At 40.2% G+C, this 23962-nt stretch overlaps 1 protein-coding gene across 1 annotated transcript in view; it reads left to right on the top strand.

Moving 5' to 3' along the window:
* LOC144523309 (troponin T, fast skeletal muscle isoforms-like) overlaps positions 1-21916 on the top strand; it is a 33691-nt gene extending 11775 nt beyond the window's left edge. Inside the window, exons 2-15 of the mRNA XM_078258795.1 lie at positions 772-811; positions 929-942; positions 3193-3324; positions 9722-9739; positions 9928-9948; positions 10616-10634; positions 11091-11136; positions 12819-12935; positions 13150-13227; positions 14512-14625; positions 14759-14868; positions 18946-19036; positions 20768-20808; positions 21880-21916. Of these exons, the coding sequence (XP_078114921.1) occupies positions 772-811; positions 929-942; positions 3193-3324; positions 9722-9739; positions 9928-9948; positions 10616-10634; positions 11091-11136; positions 12819-12935; positions 13150-13227; positions 14512-14625; positions 14759-14868; positions 18946-19036; positions 20768-20808; positions 21880-21916 (878 nt within the window). The remainder of the gene's footprint in view (positions 1-771; positions 812-928; positions 943-3192; positions 3325-9721; positions 9740-9927; positions 9949-10615; positions 10635-11090; positions 11137-12818; positions 12936-13149; positions 13228-14511; positions 14626-14758; positions 14869-18945; positions 19037-20767; positions 20809-21879) is intronic.
* Positions 21917-23962: the final 2046 nt, after the last annotated feature.

The following is a 23962-nucleotide window of genomic DNA, read 5'->3' as shown; positions in this document are numbered from 1 at the left end:
GTTTGGAAGTAGTGTGAAAATGCTTCAGTGAGGACACATTCAATAGTTTATACTTCATACTTGTATTATTATAACACTTACAAAAGACCTATAAACGTAGTGGAGTAAAAAGTACAATATTTCCATCTGAGATGCAAGTGGAATTAAATTATAAATTATAATAAAAATGAGTAAAGAACAAGTATTGTACTTGAGCAAATGTACAGTTACATTCCACCATTGCTGGAGCCACGTCCCAGAAGTATGTTTCCTTATTATATATAAGCAGTTTAAGTTTAGAGTTATTTTCAAAAGGGTGCAGCTGGGAACAAAACACGTCCAAAATGAACCCATAAATAGTAAGAGCAACACAAACTGTTGAAACTTCAACTCTTTAACTTCAGCGGTGCACACAACTGAGTTTTAAGCTCTTCTTTTAAGATTTGTCTCCCCAAAATTACACTTGGGATTCATGGGGCCCTAGTAAATTACTTTCCTTAAAGTAATAGTTTGAATTTTGCGAGATACACTGCTTTCTAGCCAAGACTGAGACTCTCTTTTGCAGAAGTGGTATCGTTCATCTCATCTAACTTTTCTAACAAGAAAGCGAATAAGTGTATTTGGGTTTTCGAATACACCTTTCATGATAAAGATTTCCAGTCTAATAAGAAGAAAGAGTATGCTGGAGAAGTTTGACATTTCTGCAGCTGGACAGGGGATCAAACTCTTAACCTTTCATATCAGCACAGTCTCTTCCTGTCAGCTCATCGGGCTCTTTGTCTTCTCCCCCAGGTGTGAAGTCTACTGTCACCATGTCCGACACTGAGGAACTGTAAGTGTCAATAGCAAACACACACAGCTGTCTGATGTAATTTTAGCAGTTTCAACTTCATTACAAAAATGTAATGTCATGTTTGATTGATTTGTGAATGTCTTTTTCATATTTCAGGGATCATGTAGAGGGTAAGTGACCACCAATCAATTTGTTTTATTATACATAAGAACAAAAATAAGTAAGCTGCATGACGTATGGCTGTATTCAAATTAGTAACATAAAATGCTTTAAATCCAATTAACAGAATTTCTTATGATTTGTATTTAAAGTTATTTTTACTGACTTTAATAGGTTTTGTGTCCACACAGACATGGATCATTCTATCTTAACACTACAATTCGATTTCTCAAAATATATTAGAAATATGCCTCTAATGCACTGCTAATATATATATATTAATTATATTTTTACTATATGTTTTGAATGCATTTGGAAATACATATTTTGAAAGTATGTCACATATTTGCACAGGAATTTAATAGGACTTGATGAAAAATGAATTGTAATTTATATCAAGGAAATGACACCATGTTCTATTTGTTTCTGTTGTCCCGCCTCATGCCTTGTTTTTCCAAAACTGAAGACGAGGAAGGTAAAGACGACTGAATCGATTCCATATTCACGATCTTTTCTCCACTGCACTAATTTGTCAGCTGCCTGATTTCACCCTTAATTTGAAGAGTTTGACGCTGACACCTGCTCTTTACACAGGATGTACTAACATCTGCACAGATTCAATTTGAGTCGTAGCAGGATTTCCTAAGCAAAGTGGAACTGTAAGAACTCACTTTGGTTTAATAAAAGATAAACAGGTCAGAATCTCAGTTGAATATAGGCTGCATCTGCTTTGTTGCTTTATTTACTCTCGGTTGCATTAAAAATAGCTTTGTGGATGTTTCACATTCAAATGAAAAGGGGACAATGTTTTTTCCTCGTAAAATATTTAATTGTCCAAACAATAAGGATGCGTAGATGTTTATTTTCTGGCAGGTAGGACGCTAACTAACACACAGCCGTCAGTCAAACACGACCAAGTTAAGGGTGACTTTTTCTGACTGAGTGATGTTTTGAATGACACGGTTGAGAAGAAAATGGGAGTGAGCTTCTACGCCCTCTGCATTTGTTTTCTCAGCATGTGACATGTTGACGTAGTCATCTGTTGATGTCACATCGATGCAGCTGTCATTGACCTCTTTCACACAGCGGCCATATTTCTAATAGTGGAAGCGAAAAACTACCCGGAAAACTCACAATGGACATTAAAACTCACACTGGCAATAATTCAGATAGAAGTCACATCGCAAGACCTATAGCTTACTGGAGTCTAGCAGCTGTTCCACTAGCTTGTAACCAGTGGTGGAAAAAGTACTCAGACTTTTTTTTATTTAAGTAAAAGTAGTATTACCACAATGCAGAAATACTCTGTTAAGGGACGCCCTGTTAGCTCACCTGGTAGAGTGTGCGCCCCATGTACCAAGGCTCAGTCCTTACCGCATCGGCCAGGGTTCGATTGCAACCCGCGGCCCTTTGCTGCATGTCGTCCCCCGTCTCTCTCCCCCCTTTCCTGTATACAGCTTTCCTATTGATTACAGGCAAAAAAAGAAATACTCTGTTAAGTAAAAGTAATGCATTTACAATTTGACTTAAGTAAAAGTACAAAAGTATGAGCATCAAAATATACTTAAAGTACCAAAAGTAAAAGTACTTATTTTGTAGAATGGCGCAATTTAGAATAATGTTTATTATGTTATTGGATCATAATTATTGATGCATAATTATAAACATCACTTTAATGTTGCTGCTGGTAAAGGTGAGGCTAATTATAGTCTATTAGGCCTACTTTACTATTTATTTGTTGAGTAAAAGTATTATATTTGCCTCTGAAAAATCTCACTGACATTTTGGTTGCAGAAGCTATTCACTTTTTGTTTCTACAATTTTTGCTCGTTATATACAGTATAAATGCTTATTAGTTATAAATGATAAGTGTTTTGCTTTCTTTTTTATATGACAAAGTTATTAGAACAAATTAGAAAATTTCCTAACTAAGTTATTAGATAATGAGAGAAATAAAAAAAAATGAATTTAAGAAATGATTGTCCTTGTAAACAGCAACAGCACAAAACATACTGCTCTTCAGGGATGTTTTCCGCCTCAACAGTTCAATATGGCTTCTGTGTGAAAGGTCAACTGACTTTCTTTCATCATCATGTTGTTCTCTCTCTCTCTCCAGCAGCTCTGTCCATCGCTCACCCATCCATCCTCTCTGTAACTAAAGTAATCTCTCACTTTGTGTCATGTCTGTGGTCTTCATTAACGGCCTTCTCTCCGACACCCTCCCTCTCCCCGGCGGTTTGGTGCATGCTGCGTGCCCGTAGCCCAGGAGGTAGAAGTAGAAGTAGCCCCTGAGGCGGAGGCCCAGGTAGAAGCAGAGCCAGAGGTAGAGCCTGAACCAGAACCAGAACCAGAGCCAGAGCCACAGGAGGTGGTGCAGCGAGGGGAAGAGGAAGGTACGTGGCATGGGCAGTCTGTTCCCCGTTCTCCTGCAGGACACTCAGCACTGTGCTCCGTAGGGTAGACCGTCCTGTCAGCATCAACACGCTGCAAAACATATCCTGCCTAAAAAGTCAAGAGTCAGTTAGGCATGATTCGAGTTTTTCACGTTTTACATTTTACATCTCTCCTTTGTTCAATTCACTTCAGTTTATTTAATAACAGGACAGTGCAAATTAATAAAAAAAACTATAAAAGTATATGATTATACATGGATTAAAAAAAACAGAATTAGCCAAAAGGTACTTTAGATAGATTAGTATGTTTTAATCAAATCATCATTTCCAAGGTAAAAAAAATTAACTTTCGCACCAACACATTCTCATACCTAAAAGTCAGAATAGGTAGGACCGCTCTATTCAGTTCTATTTAGCGCTATTTATATACTTTCAAACATGTGACCGTAACGCCTAACTGCCGAGGAAATGTTACTGTGATCATGTGACTGTTTCATTTAACGTAACAGGCGCTGTTTTAAACAGGTAGTTAGCGTGAGACGGAACTTGTTAAATTTAGGCATCAGGGATTGGCTTAAAATGAGTCACGTTAATCTACAAAAATGAGTACAATACGTGACACAACGTGACATAACTTGACGTAACATGACATAATGTGACATAATGTGACATAACATAATGTAAAATAACATAATGTCACATAATGTCACGTTACGTCAAGTTATGTCACGTGTGACATAGCGTGACATAACGTGACATGACGTGACATGACGTGACATGACATGACATAACGAGACGTAACGTGGCGTAACGTAACGTGACGTGACATAATGCGACATAACGTGACATTCTCGTTTACCCCTGCGATAATTACTACAGCCATGAGAGGTTGCCGAGGTCACACTAAAACTGGTATTTTTCTTAACGCATTGATAGAAATCCTCCAGTGTGTGGAGATATTCTCCCATCTCCAGTTCAGAGTCATCTTTTTTTATCTAAACTACAGTGCTGCTATATCGCACATTCACACTCATCTGGCAGATTTCTTTCCACTTGTTATAAAAATATTGAAGACTCAATTGTCTTGTTAGGTTAGATATTTTTGCAGTTCACTCATCTAGTTCCCTTTTAGCTTCCCTTTCCACTGGAGTTACCTTCTCTGGCGCCCAGTATCACAATAGCTGTAAATCTGCAGCGTGAGTTAAGAATTTCAGTGTCAGAATGCATTCCCAGCAGGAGCAGATGGTGCTAACATTTTAGAAGAACAAAACAACAAACACAAAACCCACATGTTACCCAGCTAAATTTAGCTGCAGCATGCTAGCAGCTGCAAATCTCCTCCAAATATTGGAGTGGTTTGACCGGGTTGTGCTTTTTCCTAAACATAGACAGACAATGCAGCTATTTAAGCCAACTTAAAGGTTCAAAGAGATTACATTGGCTGCCAGTATCCACTACAGCCTCTCATACCAAAGCAGTGAAGTTACAACCCCCGTGTTACAAAAATAAGGTCAGAAGCAAGGCTGCAAAACAGGCCAGATTACACATTTTGATCAATTTAGACCAACCTCAGACACAAATGTAATCATTACACTGGACAAAAGACATCTCTAAATCTAGTCTGCTTATTGCCATGATAAATCCTTTTGATTTTAATAACGTCTTGCACCACTGCTGAAGAACAGCAAAATATTAGTTTGTCCATTTATTCCAGTGTTATGAATATTTCAGCCACTAGAGGCCACTAGTGAGGCAACACACACCAGACGGGTCCAAAGCTATAGTCAATGGTCCAAACACTTGTACCCATTGTTTTCTTTTACTTTTTAAATGTGATTTTATTTAGAATTGTCAATATATACAATATACACTTATTGCAACATAACAGAGACCCACAATCTTAATGACAAAGCAAAACAAGACAGAAAAAAAACATACAACACATTTACTCCACACATCAAACAAACAGGCTCAACCTCATATAACATATCAAATAACATATAATGCCCGTCCCTAGTAGCTGTGATAAATTAGCTTGAAGCTAATGCTTACCTGTTCAGGAGGAAATTAGCCAACTCTGCGTCCTTTTGGGCTCTATGCTGTCTCCATCGTTTTTTTTTATGTCGGGTAGAATCTGCCTCCGTTGATCCTGTCCGTTTGTTTGCTGCTTTCATGGCTGTACTAACGTTACAGCTGTAGCGTGCTGGGTTTACGTTTTTACAGGTATATCTGGCAACCCGGTCTGGCTGTCAAACTGGGCAGTTGATAACAACACAGGCCAAAACACAAACAGAAATTCCGTCACAGAATGGACATTCCAAAAGGAGAAAATACTGGAATTAGCATTGTTGTCAGAAAAGATAGTATTTTAATTTAGCACGTTTCCTTAATATCTGATGACGCATTGGGGTCATTTTTTGATTTATTATAGTAAATATATTACATATTGGACCTTTATGTAAAAAAGCTTAAAAGCATAAAACGTTGTTTATGCTTGCATACCCCATATGATTTCAAATCGAGTTAAATTGTTCTTTTCAGTACTCATTGTTTTCTATGTAACCACGCACACCCGCAGCATTAACATTGGGATACGCCAGCGTAAAAAAACAACGGTTTTTATCACATTTGCTTCCCGTGTCGGCGTGGCATGACAAGGCCAGTGTGTGTTGCACTTTAGTCTTGTTCTAATGAAGAACCTTGAAGTGCTTTTGGTGTCTTCGGGCTCCGCGAAAAACCACTGTTTTTTGTTGTTTTTATAGAGTGCACTACAGCAAGCATTTGTTCCTTGCTTCATAAAATGTCCACGGTTATCACATCACATCACCATCAGTGTTAGCTGACACAACAAACAAAACAATTTGTCGTGTTTCCAGCATTCCAGTGTCCGATGTGTGTTTTGAATATGTGCTTATAAATGTTGAAAGGGACAAGAAGAAATGAAGCTGCTTTTACATGAATCAACTGCCCTGTCTCATCCGCCACTTTATCCATATTTATGTCTTCTCTTGTTGTTAACTATTTTTGCCATTGTTTGCATTTGTCAAACTCATATTCAAGGCTGTAGCAGAAAAGGATGATGGGTAATTTCAGTCATGTAAAAGTTTCTTCTTTGCCTCCCTTCACTCCATGTTTAGCATCTTTCTTTCCATGCGTAGCTAAAGAGTGAGACTTGCAAACTGCTCAAAAGCATTTACATTGGGGTGTTGTGATGCAGAGCGATCATCCTCACTGTGTGTGTTTAAATGCTTTTACGATCTGTGCAAACTGTTTCACACAGATAGAGTCACTGCAGAAGTCCCAACCTTCACTTTAGCTTGCTGAACTAATGCTTTGATTTTGCTGCTTAAGCAGTATCCGTTTAGAAAAATGAAGTTTTGCTTTGTTGCAGGAAGAAACAATAAATCTGATCACTAGTATGGAAGATGTACAAGGCCTAAATGAAAACCAAATTAAACGTAAAATAAAATACACATTGTAATTTGTATTTCCTTTTTATGCATGTATGCATTTGCTGTGTAAAATAATTAAATGAAAAACATGTTAATAGGACAATTAATTAGCCTTTTGCCTTTAATAACAGAATGGTCGTATCATCAATGCCAAAATGAAAAAACAATCCACTGTCCGATCATAATCAAGGTATGATCAATATTAATTTTGAAATAGATCATGCATCTCTTTTTCAAAAAGGAAAATGCTCCCTTGCACCTCTTCATGAAAACAAATCACCGTGCTTTGCATTTATTATTTGCAGGTTGCACTGACATGTAATACACCTCTGACGTTTTTTTGTGTTGCGATTGGATGTTAATGTGGCATGGAAAAGTCACAACACTTCATTCATTTTCTTATTACTGTAAAGGCAAAAGGCTAATTGATTTTCCTTTCAACCTATGTTTTTCATTCTATTATGACACAGTAAATATATGCATACAAATTAAATACAAATTACAATGTGTATTGTATTTAAAGGGATATTTCACCGCTGGAAAATTGAATATATCTTTAAATTGGGTCACTTATGTAGTATAAATGTGAAAAACAATTTGAAATTGGTGCCTTCTAGGTTGAGACAAAGCCAGGAAATGTGTTTTTGGCTCATTTGGATGAAAGACACCAAATCCCAGAATGCATTGCTTCGCTGCTCTGAGTCCACTCCCAAGCCTCAATTCAACTGTGTTTTATTGTCATTTTAATCATATACACGAAACAACGTTTCACCGTAGCTCAAGTGGTTACACAATTCAAATATATAAAAACGACATTATATAAAAACAACATACGAAACACATTATATGCTCGGTAAAGTTCAGCTAACACATACTAGCATTAGCGCTTGGTAGGCTGTAAACACAGTATAAACACAGCCGTAAATTTGCGTGGAATGTAGAATGGTCGGCATCTAACAGTCAAAAACTCCACCAGCGGTTAGCAGTTAGTTGGATACAAGCGCCCCAATTCTGCAACAGTCTGTTTTGAGCCCACCTCTACTAGCTAGTCTTACCCGGTGACAGAGCAGCACTGTTGTTCAGCCATGTTTTCACAACAACAAAAACACAGCAGTCTCTGAACTCACGTTGGGAGTTTCGTTGAAGTTGGATGTAGTCCAGTTTGTTGTCCAAAGAGACACTTGCAAGCAGGATTGATGGGACAGGTGGCCGGCTAGCGTTAGCTTTCCACCTAGCTCATACGCAGGAGTATGAGCTAGGAGTATGAGCTAGGGACATCCTCCGCGTTTCACCGCTGAGGAAACCCCCTTACCGGTTAGCGGCATGTGCTGGTCTCCGTAGCAGGCGAAGCCTGTCAAGTATTCCGGCTAGCGGCACCGCAGGCTGAGGTGCTGGTCTCCGTAGCAGGCGAAGCCTGTCAAGTATTCCGGCTAGCGGCACCGCAGGCTGAGGTGCTGGTCTCCGTAGCAGGCGAAGCCTGGCACAGGTGGCCGGCTAGCGTTAGCTTTCCACCTAACTCCAACTCCTACCCTCGTCCCGCTTTCCGCACACCGCTGAGGATGTCCCCTTACCAGCTAGCGGCATCGAGCCACACCGCAGGCTGAGGTGCTAGTCTCCATAGCAGGCAAAACTTGCAAGTGTATCGAGTATTCCGTCTGTAATAAAGTTTCCTGCATATTCTCCGATTTATACCAATGTATCCCGGTGGTTTTTACCTTTAACAGTCCAACCCTGTATGGGCTATGCGGAAGTAGCTCCTAGTACTGGCTGTAGTCCTTTGCCTCTTGGCAAAAATCTTCCGATGACGCAAAAATCGTTGTTTTACGTAATCGGAAGATTTTTTTCCAGACCCACAATACAGAGATCTCTGGTCTCAGGGGGACATGAGGGAGGGAAGCACGGTCATTCAAAAATACTACCGTGTTTCTGCTGATACAAAGTTTAATGCTAAATTGGTGAAGTATCCCTTTAACTTTGTTTCCTTGTATTTTGTTTTCATTTAGTCAGTGTAAGTCTTCCATACACCAGGTGCAGAAAGACCCCAAAACATACCAAATCAACCACTGATTTACCAAGTTATAGTGGCTAGTAGGTTAGCATTGAATTTTTTTTCTCACCTAGAGTTGAATTGCAAGTCCAGTGTTAATCAGCATTTCAGTCACCAACAAATAATAGCCTAGGTCATTTGTCACTAAATTCCCAGGACTCATATGACCATTTTAAAAACAACTTATAAGAGTGTTTCCAGCGTTTGCCCAGTCAAAGTCACACAGTTTGTTAGCTGTTTGACGGAGGTATAACAACGTGACAGTACTTCCATCTTTGCTACCTAAACAGGACAGCCACAACCACAAAAAGGCTCTTGTCTGAAAGGCATAGTCCAAATGTTGGTCCTTTTAAGCAATGTAATTATGGTTTAAACAATTAACCAATTCTGTCAGGACAGTGTCAGTTTATTCCTGGCTTGGTCAACCAGTGAAATTTGATTCTAGGCACAAAACCTCTTAGAATATTAAATGAAAGTAGCTTATTTGGGAGAGGAAAGTACAAGGCATAAAACATGTTTGGTGTGAAATCCTCGTAATGTTATTTCTCTCCTGATAAGTCCATACAGTTTAGAAAAATAAAAGGAGCTTTGTAATATAGTAAATATGATCTATCACAGTGAAATGAGGAGCTGTAATCAGTTAAAGAAATAAACGTATTATATACCGTCCTTATAATGCAGTCAGAAGGAACGCACCATTTACCAACTGTGTTAATGCATGACATGACATGGGTCTTCTGCAGTGGCTGCCACTGCCTGTACATTACGAATATAAACACCCCAATTTGGTAAATGTGCTTCATAAGCTGTGCACCGTAAAGAGGACAGGAGCAGGCTGACCAGTCCGACCACTAATGATTTCTGTTCTGCTCTTGCTTTGGACGCTTGCTGCATGCAGACGCCTATGAAGAGGAAGGTATGTTGATTTGCATTCTTCTCTGTTCTTTGTCTTACTGATCTTTCTTAAAAGAAAGGCAGAATGTATCTGTTCGCTTTCGTGACACGGAGGAACAGGGCGAAGGATTCAGAAATGCTGAGTCATGGTTACGGGCCCCACTGCTCATCTCTGCTTCTTCTCTTTTTTGCATGAATGTGTCCTGCCAGGGGACGAGGATGATCAAGATGGTAGTTTGTATTTCCTGCTGAGTCGCTGTTGCTTTGCCTGCGTTTTTCATCCCCTTGTTGCCCGTTGTCTTTTATTTGAGGGTCCCGTAAAAAAAAAAAAAATTAAAAAAGCTAATCACGAACTTGGTTATTTGTTTCTGTTAAAGTCCCAGTTGTGTTTTTTTGTGTTGTTGTTGTACCTGCACATCAATTAACAGTAATTACAAAAGTAAAACTCCCTGTTGTGAAAAGTGTGCGATGAAGTATGTTCAGAAAATTAAACTCTTAAATAGTTTATGTGGTGATTTTTGGCACACGCAAATGTCCCAGATTATATTGGTTTGATTTACACACTAATGCATACAAAATTAACACATAATAAATAGAAAAAGCAGGTAACACTGTGTACTTACAGTACTTAAATCAGAGGCTAACACACAGGAATTGGGCCACCAGTGATGAAAAGTGTTTCTAAATTTAGACTTACTCAAATGACTTGTTCTTGTTCTACTGGAGGTGTGAAACCACTTGCAGCCCTGAGATGTAACTCAACTTGTCCACGTGGATCTTCCCCCTGATTAACCAGCAGCCTTTTAGTCTTTGTCTCTCTCCATATTTGTGTTTCTAACAGTTTGATCTCTCGCTCTTCTCTCTTTCTGTTGCTGTTTTATCGCTGGAAAAAAAACAGAGGAGAAGCCGAAGTTCAAGTGAGTCCATTTATTCAGTTAAATAAAATGTTATTGTATTGTATGTGACACAATGTGCAGGCACATATGTGATGAAATGTAGGTCAGTGGCTTCCAAAAAACAGTGCAGGTGGCGGGCACATAAACAGAAAATAAAAAAAAAGAACACAATATTATTGATATTATCAACATTATTCACAGAATCAGGACAGCAGGTGGGATCACAAACGTGCAAATGACATTATATTATAAACGTGCAAAGAGCATTGTAAATTGAAATATAAATATGTATACATATACTATACACATACACATATATACTTAATAATACTATATATATACACACATACACATTTATACAATTTGAATGGATATATATATATAATTTTAAAGATGTATTGTCTTTCTTCTGACCTGTCATGTTTTTACACTGCTGGCAGCTTGAAGTTATTTTTCATAATATTTATTTTTTAACAGAGCTCCTGCTCCAAAGTTACCTGATGGCGAGAAAGTGGACTTTGATGTAAGTCGACTTGTTTATGTTGATTGATATTCATCAAGTGAAAGATACATGAATGTGTAGGCTTAGTTCTCCCTACCCAGCCCTGTCTCCAAAAAATGTATGTTCCATACAACGAAAACTGCATTCTCAATTACGTTTGGAGGGAAACGTATTTTCTTCCGGATTATATTTGTTTTTGTATCACAAATACTTATCTAAGTCTGCGTATAGGGAGAAGGTCAGCGTGAACAGATGGGTAAAAGGCAACACTACAGTAATGACAAAATCAAATGGAGAGGGATTTTAAAGGTGCTCTAAGCGATGTTGGGTGACGTCACTTCTTGTTGACGTTCGAAGTATTGTCAAACAAAACGGAGGCTAGCTCGTCCCTCCGTCCTCCTCATCCCGTACCCTCCCCCTCCCTTCCGCGCACTAACCCCCACCCCCAAATCCTTCTTGTCGGTTATTAGCTAGAACACTGTTTGTTATGTTTCGTGGTGCAGGTTGGCCAAGGGGGTAAGCGAACATCCGCAAAGCGTACCTCTATCTATATCTATCTACCTATGGAGACTTTTTGATGCTAACAAGCACTCACCCCCCGTTAGCATTCCATTGACTGCCATTCATTTTGGCGTCACTTTGACAGCGAATAACTTTACATCTGAAGCGTTTAAAGACTCTATTTGTTCATTGTTTATTTCTAAAGAAACACGACAATGTATAAAAGGCTCCATTACCTTGTATTTATGGCCCCGTAGCAGACGTTTTTGTAAAAACGATTGTGTCATAACCACGTGTCTTTCTGTCGCATTGTGGATAAATTACTGTACAGTACAGGAGAAGCTCGCAGGCAGTTTCGACTTCCATTAGCTGTTTAAGTTTAATTACTAATGTTAACTAGCATAATAACACTTTTAGCAATAATTAGCCTGTGCCTATGTTATCTCCTTACATATACCTACGCTCTCCGTCTCTGCAAGATTGGGAATGATTGAGATTTCTCTTGGCACAGCTACCAGAAGACTTACAACTTTCAGACAGGTTGCTCACGTCACATCTACGTCGTCAAGACTTCACTGCTCTCCCGTGGAAGTCTACAGCGTCGCTTTGTCCATTCATTTTACTGTCTATGCGGTTTGCGCAGAACAGTGTGTTCAGGGGACAGGCAGCTCGCGAATAGTAAGTAGATGTTTGCTGTATGTGACAAAAAATGTTGTAGCCTGAAAAACGTGTGACATCGCTTAGAGCACCTTTAAGTGAAAAACAAATAATTGTTTATATTCGTTACACTTACTAAGAACAAACCACAAAAAAAGATAATTACCAAAAAACCTGCTCTCATCATTCTTAGCTCCCAATGACTGGAATGAATTACATAGAAACCTTAATAATTGAAACACTTGAGCTCTTGTCCGATCACTGCACGTGTTAACTCATTCCATTTATGCAGTATCGAACACCCTTACTTTATTGTCTCGTTGATCCATTGCATAGTGGCCCATTCTCCCCTGCACTGCTGTCATATTTGTTTAATGCTCTTTTGCACTATTCCATTTGCACAAACTGTATATAGACTTTGTACTACGTTCAGTATTTTTACTTGGACTATTGTATTTCTATTGTGTTACTGCCATACCACTTAGACATCACCTTGCAACTGTATATCAACTCTTTATTTGATCTGTATTGTCTACCTCCTAAAGGACATCCATAAGAAACGTCAGAACAAAGACCTGTATGAGCTGCAGTCGCTGATCGACGCTCACTTCGAGTGCAGGAAGAAGGAGGAGGAGGAGCTCATTGCGCTCAAAGACAGAATTGTGAGATTTTACCCAAATAAAAAACATACATTGCACAATGCACTTGATGACCTGCATGACCTGCTGGTGTTTTTACAAAAACAAAAAAACGTTCATGATGGTTTTAAAGACCACAGCAGATATGTGGAAAATAAACCAGACTACTAAAGCTTAAGCTTAATTTCTGCACGTGGCAGAAAGCTTTGCAGCATTGTGTCTTGATTTGCATTTTCAGGAGAAGCGTCGCGCTGAGCGAGCCGAGCAGAAAAGGGTTCGCGATGAGAAGGATAAAGAGCGGCAGGCCAGGCGGGAGGTACGTTTTCCTAATCTGTAACTTCACTCTTTTGATTCGTTCAACGGTAGTGAACTGTTCAAATAGATTCACCTTTACAAAATACCCCATCATCAGTAATTTATTGTCTATATTTTGGATTTGCACCTTATTGTTATCTTAGACTTTTTATACAGTATTTGCACTCATTCCACTTTGAATGCATGTAAGCTTCTGACTGTGGAGAACACAATAGTGGATTTAAAGAGTAACTTAAAGTGCTCATATTATGCTCATTTTCAGATTCATAATTGCTTTTTTAGGTTGTACCAGAATAGGTTTATGTGGTTTAATTTACAAAAAACACCATATTTTTGTTGTACTGCACATTGCTGCAACTCCTCTTTTCACCCTGTGTGTTGAGCTCTCCGTTTTAGCTACAGAGTGAGACATCTCACTTCTGTTCCATCTTTGTTGGGAGTCGCACATTCGTGCAGTAGCTAGGTAAGGACTACTAGCTGGTCAGTTGCAGAGTATGAGGGCGTGCCACGCTAGCAGCTAGGTGAGCATTATAACGTGTGTTACAAAGTGACGCACGTTTGTCTCTAAGTGAAGGCTGGACTACAATAGAGCTGTTTGGAGTAGTTTGTGAACAGTGTTTTCTGTTGGAGATGGTAAGTCCCTTTGGGGTGGACTTTGGGCTTTTTCACTTTGTAAACCTATAACATGCACAAAAAGATATATAACCCAATAAAGGAAAGGGGAAAAGCCAAAAAGCATAATATGAGCACTTTAACACCAGGCTGAAAAGCAGCATCACACTGACGTCTTACCCCTAAATTCCACCAGCGCGTCCCGGAAGCGTGCAAGAAGCAGTTCTACGCTTCGCTATGCTAAAAATACATGCCAGGTCTATTTTTTTCTGCTATTTGTGGGGTGTTCAACAAGGAGTGGAAAGGTTTAAGCTAGAGTCAGCCAGGCAAAACGCTCCGCTTCGGACGCTCCTGGTGTGGTATTACACATGGCAGACGATGGAACAATACCAGAACGTGGCGCCTCCGCCCGAGAATGTAGGAGTTAGGAGTTTCAAGTATGTTGCACATCTCACCACACCCAGCAGTGATGTCAGAGTGTACTGAGTACATTTCTACATCACTGCAACACCTGTAAAGCTGCAAAGTTCAATCACCGGAGGTCAGCAAAAGTTACTCTTTAAACTTGGACATAACTGGCGAATAGGAATAAATAAAACCGGTTAATAAGCAAGTGGTTGTCTTTCCACTTGTCATGCTGCCAAATTGTGACACTTTCAATTGAATTTTACAGGCCGAGCGGCAGAAAAGAGAGGATGCCGACGCCCACAGGAAGGCTGAGGATGAAGCCAAGAAGAAGATAGCGCTGAGCAACATGGGATCAGGCTACAGCAGCCATCTGCAGAAGGCAGTTTTCATTTCTTTTCCTTCTGTTGTCGTGCTTTCAAATTGTTGCTCCAACCTCATTTAAAACAGGTAGCAACATGTTTTTTGTGCGTCTGTGAAGACATGGTGTTTTAACTGAACTGGACTTTTTCTAGATTGACCAGAAGAGAGGCAAGAAGCAGACTGAAAGAGAAAAGAAGAAGAAGATCATGGCAGAGAGATGCAAACCGCTGAAGGTTGACGATTTCAGCGAGGATAAACTGAGGTATACTCACAGGAGGCTATCTACACTGTTTAACCCAAGTTGCCGCCACAGTTCCATTTTGTTTTACAGTAGAGATTTGTTGTTAAAGTGGCTATTTGTAACTTTCAATTTGTTTTGATTCTAGCGGCCGCTTTGGACAAAAGCAGCAGTGTTTTTACCACACCTGCTGTTGTAAGGGTCTTCTCTTTATGGTGCTGTATAGAGCTCAACAGTCCCGCCCACAGCATTATATATACATTGTATATGCTCATATATGGCGTTTTTCCATTACATGGTACCTGCTCAAATCGCCTCGCCTCGACTCGACTCGACACACTGTGCGTCCGTTTTCCATTGCAGATTTTAGTACCGCCTCAGTGTGGCTGGTCACCGGCTCGACGCAAACACCAGCGCACAAATATAAACAATAGGCCACTTGAGCTTGTTTTACAGTTCTGTGGAGGCTCCACCGTAGCCTATGTAAGTGGCCTAATGTTTATACTTGTGCGCTGGTGTGTGCGTCAAGCCGGCATGTGTGTGTGTACGTAGGCTACGGCGAAAGCTCTGCCTGGAGCCTCCGCAGAACTGTAAAACAAGCGGCACCACAGGAAACTGCCATGACCTAACATGACACACACACAGAACATCGAAGGTGTGTTGTTGTTGCCACAGCCAGAAGACACATTTTGTTTCAAATGAAGCTGGAGGCAGCAAAAAAAAACACAGCTGGCTAAACTATTTAAAAATAGCGGGTTTGTTCAGGACACCCCCCTCTGTCGCTTTCACGTCACCTTTTGGTATCGGCTCAGCTCGCTTGGAACCTTGACTGAGGTGGTACTAAAAAAAGTACCTGTTAGCAGGTACCAGGGACTTTTTTTCGTAATGGAAAACCAAAAAGGCGAGTAGAGTCGAGGCGAGTCGAGCAGGTACCATGTAATGGAAAAGCACCAATAGATCCCAAAATTTCATGGGGCACCAACCTTGTTTTGAGATAAATATCTTTTATTCGCAATTTGTCTTGGATAAGTACTCCATTACCCACAATCCTGAACAATCCCACAATCCCACAATGATGCCTCTGATTGGTGGAACTCATGCTGGAGAGGAGGGGGAGCTGCCGGGAGCTGCCTGCACGATCCGTCATGCGCATGCCCAAGATGATAATCCTGTTTTACGAGGATTTAGGACACTGCACAATCACGATCTGTTCCACGCTTCTGCCATTAGCCTCCACCAGAATGCTAACGTTAGTTTAGCTAACAGCTAATTCGGCTATCCGCTAGCTGACAGCTTGATTCAGTCTAAAATAACGTTAACTTAAACTAAACACTGGGAAAAGCAGGCTACAGCTGACGTAACAGCTGTTATATATTTTAACAGTTATTTTCAGGTTTTATTTTGAGGGTCTTTTAAAGTTATTACATGCTGTCTCAGCTAGCGGTTAGCCGAATTAACCGTTAGCTAAACTAACGTTAGCTTCCTTTATTCAGTGGTGTGCGGTGGTTTATGGGATGAGTAGTTCCTTCGCTCGATAATGAAAATATGTACACAGTCTTGTACCTTTGACTTTTTTGGGGGATTTTCTGTTCGTTTTTTCACTCGAAATGATATGTTGTATGCTTATGAGTCACGTCGTAGCTGGTTAGCCTAAGGCATGGTCTAAAACTCTTTATATACGGATTTTTCCAGACGTCAATGGGAGAAATGAATGGGAAATTTACTTCCGGAACCCAAGGTCTCTCGGAGGAGGGGCGGCCGCGGTACTGTTTATGCTCTATTGCCCACCGTAGATTACTGAGTTAGCATTACGGGGAGGTCATATAGTTGCGATTAATGTTTTGCTTAGACAGAAAAGCATTAATTTAGGCTACAGTAATAGAATATCTTACAGATGCATTGTTGCATTTCAAGTGTTGCATACGGTAACTTAGCCTACTTTGGATGAATTGTGAGCTAAACCAGGTATCACTGTCACTGTCGTTTTTGAATAATTTGCAAACCCGTAATTTTTCTCCATTTGTTGAAAACCTGACCGAAGTTGACCAGCCCGTCGTCTGTCTTTCCCTTTTAGCTTTTAGTTGTTCTTCGTTTAATTTCCTGTTTTTCTGTGATGGCCCTGCCCCAGTATCAGCCATAACTACAGCAGATAACTTCTAGCCTGGCGTTGTCATACTCAGATTCTAGTCAGAATATGAGTCTGATACCGCTCCATTGGGCTGTGATTTTGGGGCGTGTTTCAACCGAACCAGGAAATAAAATGCCTCTGCACTCAATTGGATAGACCTACAACCAATCAGAGCAACGGAGTATGTGATGTATGTTGAGCCATCGGGGCCAGCTGACAAATTAAACTTTTGAATCCCGTAGGAAGGACGGCAAAAACAACGACAAATGCCTTGATCTCAGTTCTCTGTTCCTCTTTTAAAATGAATGTGCTGTCGAAATCTTCTATAACAGACGCGATGGCAGAATCTACACATCTCAATTCTCCAGCGGCAGCCATCTTTGTTGTAAACAAATTCAACCCAAGCGCTCTTTGGTGACGTGGTTGATTACGTTACTGTTGATCATCTGTCCATCATCGAATAAAGCCCGCCCTGACAATTTGATTGGTCCGAACAGCTCTGGTTCAAGCATGGTTGCTCCACAACGGATCAAGTCCAGACCGGCTGGCATCCAGGCTAGATAACGTCTAAAATAAAGTACAATACAAGTAGGCTTATATTAAGAAAACTCCTTCTACCTTTTCCTGGCTGCACAGGCTTTTCCGTGGGTTTCAATTGGCTGAACTTATATGTTCCTTATTGTGCACTAAGTGTGGCCCTCAAAACACCCTAATTAAGAAGTAAATGTTTATCTCGTACAAGATGCTATCCAGGGTTTTCCCTGCCTTTTTAAGGTTCAGGTGAATCTAACTAAAATACTTTTCTCAGATCTAATGATTGTAGTTGGACTTTTTTTATAAGCTTTAAGTTTTGTCTTTAAGCTTTTTGAGTGTTATTTATTTATCATCTGCTCTAGCTTTTCAAATGTTTTGGACACAGATATGGGAATAATAACTGTCCAAAACGATGTGAAAAAAGACGCAAAACTACCACAAAGGGACACAGACTGACGCCAAATGACCACAGAGACCCAAAACAAACCCAAAGATAACACAAATGACCAAAAAGAGACAAAATCCCACAAAGAGACACAAAATGTATGGGGAAATTGCATTTATTTTTAATTTTTTTTATTGAAAATGCACACTTTTTTGAGGAAAGACACTTAAACCCCCCGCCAAGTACAAGCACCTAAGTCTGCTAGGGAAAATACTGCTATCCATGGCCAAAACCATAAGTTTATCTCGTACGTACGACATAAAGTTTTGGTTTTGGCCAACAATGTCCTTTCAGGGCTTCTGTAAAAACACGAAGCCCTGGGCACAGGTAAAGTAAAAATAAATCGCTATTTCTATACCACTAACACTTACTTATACATGCGGGCGCCATCTTGGGAAAACAGTCATGACCAGTCGAACGCCGTGCAACCAGTAACCAGTAACATAGCTCAAGCACAGCGTTCGTCGTTCGACTGGTCATGACTGTTTTCCCAAGATGGCGCCTGCATGTATACGTGTAACGGTACAGTCTTTATAAACTATCTTTTTAATAAACTGTCTCTACACTTACAAATTTCTCAATGCTTCGGTTTACATGTAGGGACCCTCATTATGCTACCGTGGAAGTGTGGTGCTATTTTGAGCCTTGTTAGTGGTATAGAAATAGAGATTTCTTTTTACTTTACCAGTGCCCCGACGACTAGCTTTATAAGCTAATTAGCGGTTTGCACTAAAACTGGTCACATTCAATTAACATGAAAACATATCCCAGAGAACGGTCGACTCGGTTCACATGTGTTATTAACTCCTAGGTTCATTTTGCGCCAGATTTGTCCTTTAAAATAACAGTGACTGGCTCAAGCCAAAAAACACAGTTAAGGGTTAAAATAAGGGTATAAGATTGTTTTTCATTTGCATGAAGCAACATGTATTTTTCTTCAGTTGCTGCAAAATATACCTCATTGAATGTTTGGTTTCTGGTTTGTGTTTGTCAGGGAAAAGGCAAAGGAGCTGTGGGAGTGGCTGCACAACCTGGAGGCGATTAAATACGACCACTGCGAGAGTCTCAAGAGACAGAGATATGAGGTCAGTGAGGAATGTTTGTGCACACTGCAACACACTCTGAATCTCCCTGTGAGTTTTCCTGTATGTGGATGTCTGTCCTCTGGTGGGGATAGTTTGATCCACTTACAGCATACAGGAGAAGCAGAGTTCGGTTTCTGGCACAACTTCAGCGTCTGCCAGGATGCAGAAGGGAAAGTCTGAGGAGGTCAAAACTCCAGCAACGCTTGTAGTATCAAGAACCTTTGTTTATCAGACCGACTTATTTCAATACCGACAATAAAACACACAACATCAAAGACTAAAATGTAAAAATTGTGAAACTTTGTCTGAAGTATCTTTTGAAAATATGCTTTTTCAATGATTGAGTAAATCTGTCAAAATAGCAGGGAAAATTTAAATTAAAAGCAGTAAAAACTTAAGTTTTGACTTTAGTTGTTGTGGTTAGCCTTTAGTTCACTATGGTTGTTGGATCACAGAGAAGAAAGGTACGAATGTACTCGACTTGTGTTTGTCCTTTTTGTGTAAATCTCCCATTGACACTCTATGCTGGTTAACTAGTTTTAGGTAAACAAAAGTTTTGGGACTGAAAAGCTATTTTCTCATTTAAATGCCAACAAATCCAAGAAAATGAAGTCCGGGCATTGTCCGTTTTTTCTCCATCACACATGTGGCACACAACAGAAAAGTGTCCCTGTGAGACACATTCTCACCTACTGGAAACACTTTGTTTGGTTTAGGTGAGAGGTGGCACCTGGAAAGAGTGTTTAGGAGGCAAGACATGAGGCAAATTACACACATAACGATTTCGATGTCGGCCCCTTACCGACAAACGTTCCTGAACCGTGTCGCCTCTTCAGTTAGACATTTGCGTTGCCATCTCTGTGTAAATGACCCTTCTTCTTCACCCGAAGATGTTTGGTTCCTCTGGTTTCACGCCAGCCGCATAATAGAAATGTCATCAACATGCCCATGGACAATGAGCTGCTCTATTCACACATGGGGTCAATCCGTCAATCGTACATTACACAGGCTTTGTACGAGAGAACTGGCAGGGTAAACTCTTGATCTGCCGAAAATTCTGCTGGATGTCACTCTATTTGGATGTCCGTTTTCGGATGTCCGTTTTCGGATGTCCGTTACCTTCTGCTTTCTTTGTGTTAGCCTTTAAAACTCCGGTGGATTTCTGAGGACTATGGTTAACTGCTCCTCAGATCTCTGCAGGGTAAATCCAGACAGCTAGCTAGACTATCTGTCTAATCTGAGTTTTCTGTTGCACGATTAAAACAACTTTTGAACATACACGTTCCACCAAAACAAGTTCCTTCCCGAGACTGTTTTGCAGCGGCACCATAGGCTCCGCTCGGCGCTTAGCACCAGCCATGACGATTGTGATTGGTTTAAAGAAATGCCAATAAACAAGAGCATCTTTTTCTCCCATTCCGGAATACTGTGTGGACTAGCCAGACCCTCCTACGCAGCGCTGTGGAGGAAGGTCTGGCAATGCGAGACTATGTCTGATCTAACTGATTTGGACATTTGCTTTCTCACATACAGCTCCTCCGGGTAATGTCTAGATAAGTTCAGGGTTGCAGTGCATGTGTGAAAGGGGCTAAATACTGTGTGTATTGTGTTCAATTGTTGGCATTTTAATTTGGAAAAGGTTGCATGTTGCAGCTTTAAACAGACAATGTCAAAGTCCTGAAGGCATGCAGGTGAGTGTATCTGCTTCAAACACAGCTGTCTGTCTTTCAGGTAATCTCTCTCAGAAACCGCATCGATGAGCTGCAGAAACAGTAAGTCACTCAAGATAAACAAAGTGTTAAAAACACACCGAGGATACATAGTCAATCCAAGAAACTCTGCATCACAGTTCATCTCATACTAGATTTTTATTCTATTTGGGTCTTTGGGTGCACATACAGTATGTTCACACTGGAAAAATGACCAAACAATCCAACTTTAAAATCCAAACTTAAACTAAGTGTAATGTTGATACTTAAGTGCAAACAAAGAAAATGCATTTAATAAAAACTAAAAGATACACTAATACATCTTCTACAGGAGGATATTTACTTATGAACATATGACTATATATTTACTGTGTGGTCAACCATAGGCTACATTATAATGACATCAAATCAGTGGTGGAAGAAGTATTTAGAAGTAAAAGTCCTGCATTCTTAATCTTACTGAAATAAAAGTCCAAAAGTATTAGCATCAACATGTACTTAAAATATCAAAAGTAATGTAGAATGGCCCAATACAAAATAATATAAATTGTAATATTGTATTATAATTATTGATGTATACTTTAATGTTGCAGCTGGTAAAGGTGGAGTTCATTTTAATTACTTTATATACTGCTGGCTAGTTTAACCTATAATAATACATCATAACTTATAAATTGATTTAAATTTAGTGTTAATGACCTTAATCTACAATTTTACTAGTAACACTCAAATAAATGTAGTGGAGTAAAAGGTAGCCTACAATATTTCCTTCTGAAATGTAGTGGAGTAGAAGTATAAAGTTGCATAAAATGGAAATACTCAAGTATTGTAGAAGTACCTTAAAATGTGTAGGCTACTTAAGTAGCACTTAACTTTGTATATTTCACAACTTAATGCCATGTTAAATAGAATGTAGGTCCATGGCATATGTCTGGCCACTAGAGGGCGATGTAGCTTCAGGTAATTGGTCCAATAGTTTATGGTCTAATAGTTGTTTATTACTCATCCTGTGCTCCTGTGCTCTCTTATATATTATATTTTATATATTTTTTAAACATCTATCCATCTAGAATATTCAACTTAAAGGATCTCTGTACACATCTGACTCTGTTTTTGCACTTTTGCGCTTTGCAGCAGCAAGAAGGGAGCCGCCTCACGTCGCAGGAAGTGAGCGGCTGAGTGACGGTCAGCCCCGACAGGAGGCGCCTCTACTCGGGTACCAGCGTCTCAGACCCCCCCATAGACACCCGGAGCACCGAAACAACTGGATGTCTTATGTCTGATTGAGTCAAATCTTTTTCTGGATGAATTTAGCTCTAATAAAGAAATTTTAAAAAATGTCATAACTGTCTTTGTGTAAAAAAATAAATAAAAAAAATTCAGACAATAAACTGCCAGAGGTATTGATCCTCCCGCCTGCATATCTAAGTTTGTATCTATCAATCTGTTTGATCGATCTAATTAACAAACCTGCATCTGAAGGTAATACTATTTGAAAAATCCCCAACAGCATCACTATAACTAACCTCTTGCAGTTTTTATATTATAAACATATGCCTATATAATATAGGCTAATAATAGCCTATATTATATTTAATTGTATTATATAGCCTATTATTGTTGAGCCTAAATTGTATTCTATATTAACAGTCTGCTTCTAAAATGTTTTGCATTCAATTACTCAGAACTTTATTACCTCTGCCAAGGAGGTCATGTTTTCGGCACCGTTTGTTTGTCAGCAGGATTCTGGAAAAATGACTTGCCCAAATTTCATAAAACTTAGTGGAAGAAGGTAGCATGGGCCAAGGAAGAACCCATTACATTCACATACTTGTACCTTTTTGAGTATTTCTTTTATAAAATCTTAAATGTTTCTTGTAGGCTACTTTTTATCACAAGTATTGTACTTCCCTACATTTCAAGTTGCATCACAGTAAAATCAAAGAGAAATGAAAAGGTCCTGATAAACTGTGTGAGAATGGAGCAGTACACTGTCTGTACACCTGTCTGTCTGTTCACTTGTACGTCTGTTTACCTGTCTGTCTGTTTACCTGTCTGTCTATCTGTCTGTCTGAAGTGGCTGGTGTGTCTGCAGCTGCAGGAGGGCAGAGTTTCTGAGAAGTGACACTGCACTCAGCTGACCCTCTGACCCGCTGATTAATGTTAAATGTGTACATTTACCAGCCGACTGTCAGGGGGGTTAGGGTTAGGGTCGTACCTAAGCCAGGCGTAGCAGTTTGTGAGCTATACATACATGCACAACAATGAAATAAAATTAAGGATGAGGACATTATGGGTTAAGGTGCCTCTACCTTAATTAATCAATGATTTAATGCACCAGCCAGCGAAAAGAGAGAACACCGAGAGGCCGGGATGCCTGGAGAGCCCACCTGGTAGAGCGTGCACCCCATTACAAAGGCTCAGTCCTTGTCGCAGCGGCTGCAATTTCAACTCTGACCTGTGGCCCTTTGCTGCATGTCATTTCCTCTCTCTCTCCCCCTTCACATATTCAGCTGTCCTCCATAATAAAGGCCTAAAATGCCCCAAAAAATAATCTTAAAAAAAAGAGGCTAAGTGGACTGGTTTTAGTAGGTCAGAGAGGCTGAGTGGACTGGATTTAGTGGGACAGAGTAGCTGAGTGGACTGGTTTTAGTGGGACAGAGAGGCTGAGTGGACTGGTTTTAGTGGGACAGAGTAGCTGAGTGGACTGGTCTTAGTGGGACAGAGAGGCTGAGTGGACTGGTCTTAGTGGGACAGAGTAGCTGAGTGGACTGGTTTTAGTAGGACAGAGAGGCTGAGTGGACTGGTTACTGTGGGACAGAGAGGCTGAGTGGACTGGTTTTAGTGGGAGAGAGAGACTGAGTGGACTGGTTTTAGTGGGACAGAGTAGCTGAGTGAACTGGTTTTAGTGGGACAGAGAGGCTGAGTGGTCTGGTTTTAGTGGGACAGAGTAGCTGAGTGGACTGGTCTTAGTGGGACAGAGTAGCTGAGTGGACTGGTTTTAGTGGGACAGAGAGGCTGAGTGGACTGGTTACTGTGGGACAGAGAGACTGAGTGGACTGGTTTTAGTGGGACAGAGAGGCTGAGTGGACTGGTTTTAGTGGGACAGAGAGACTGAGTGGACTGGTTTTAGTGGGACAGAGAGGAGTGGACTGGTTTTAGTGGGACAGAGAGGAGTGGACTGGTTTTAATGGGACAGAGAGGAGTGGACTGGTTA

The sequence above is a fragment of the Sander vitreus genome, chromosome 1 (genome assembly GCF_031162955.1).
Source record: "Sander vitreus isolate 19-12246 chromosome 1, sanVit1, whole genome shotgun sequence".
NCBI lineage: Eukaryota > Metazoa > Chordata > Actinopteri > Perciformes > Percidae > Sander > Sander vitreus.
The sequence above is the reverse complement of the archived record's forward strand: the minus strand, read 5'-3'. Positions and strand labels throughout refer to the sequence as shown.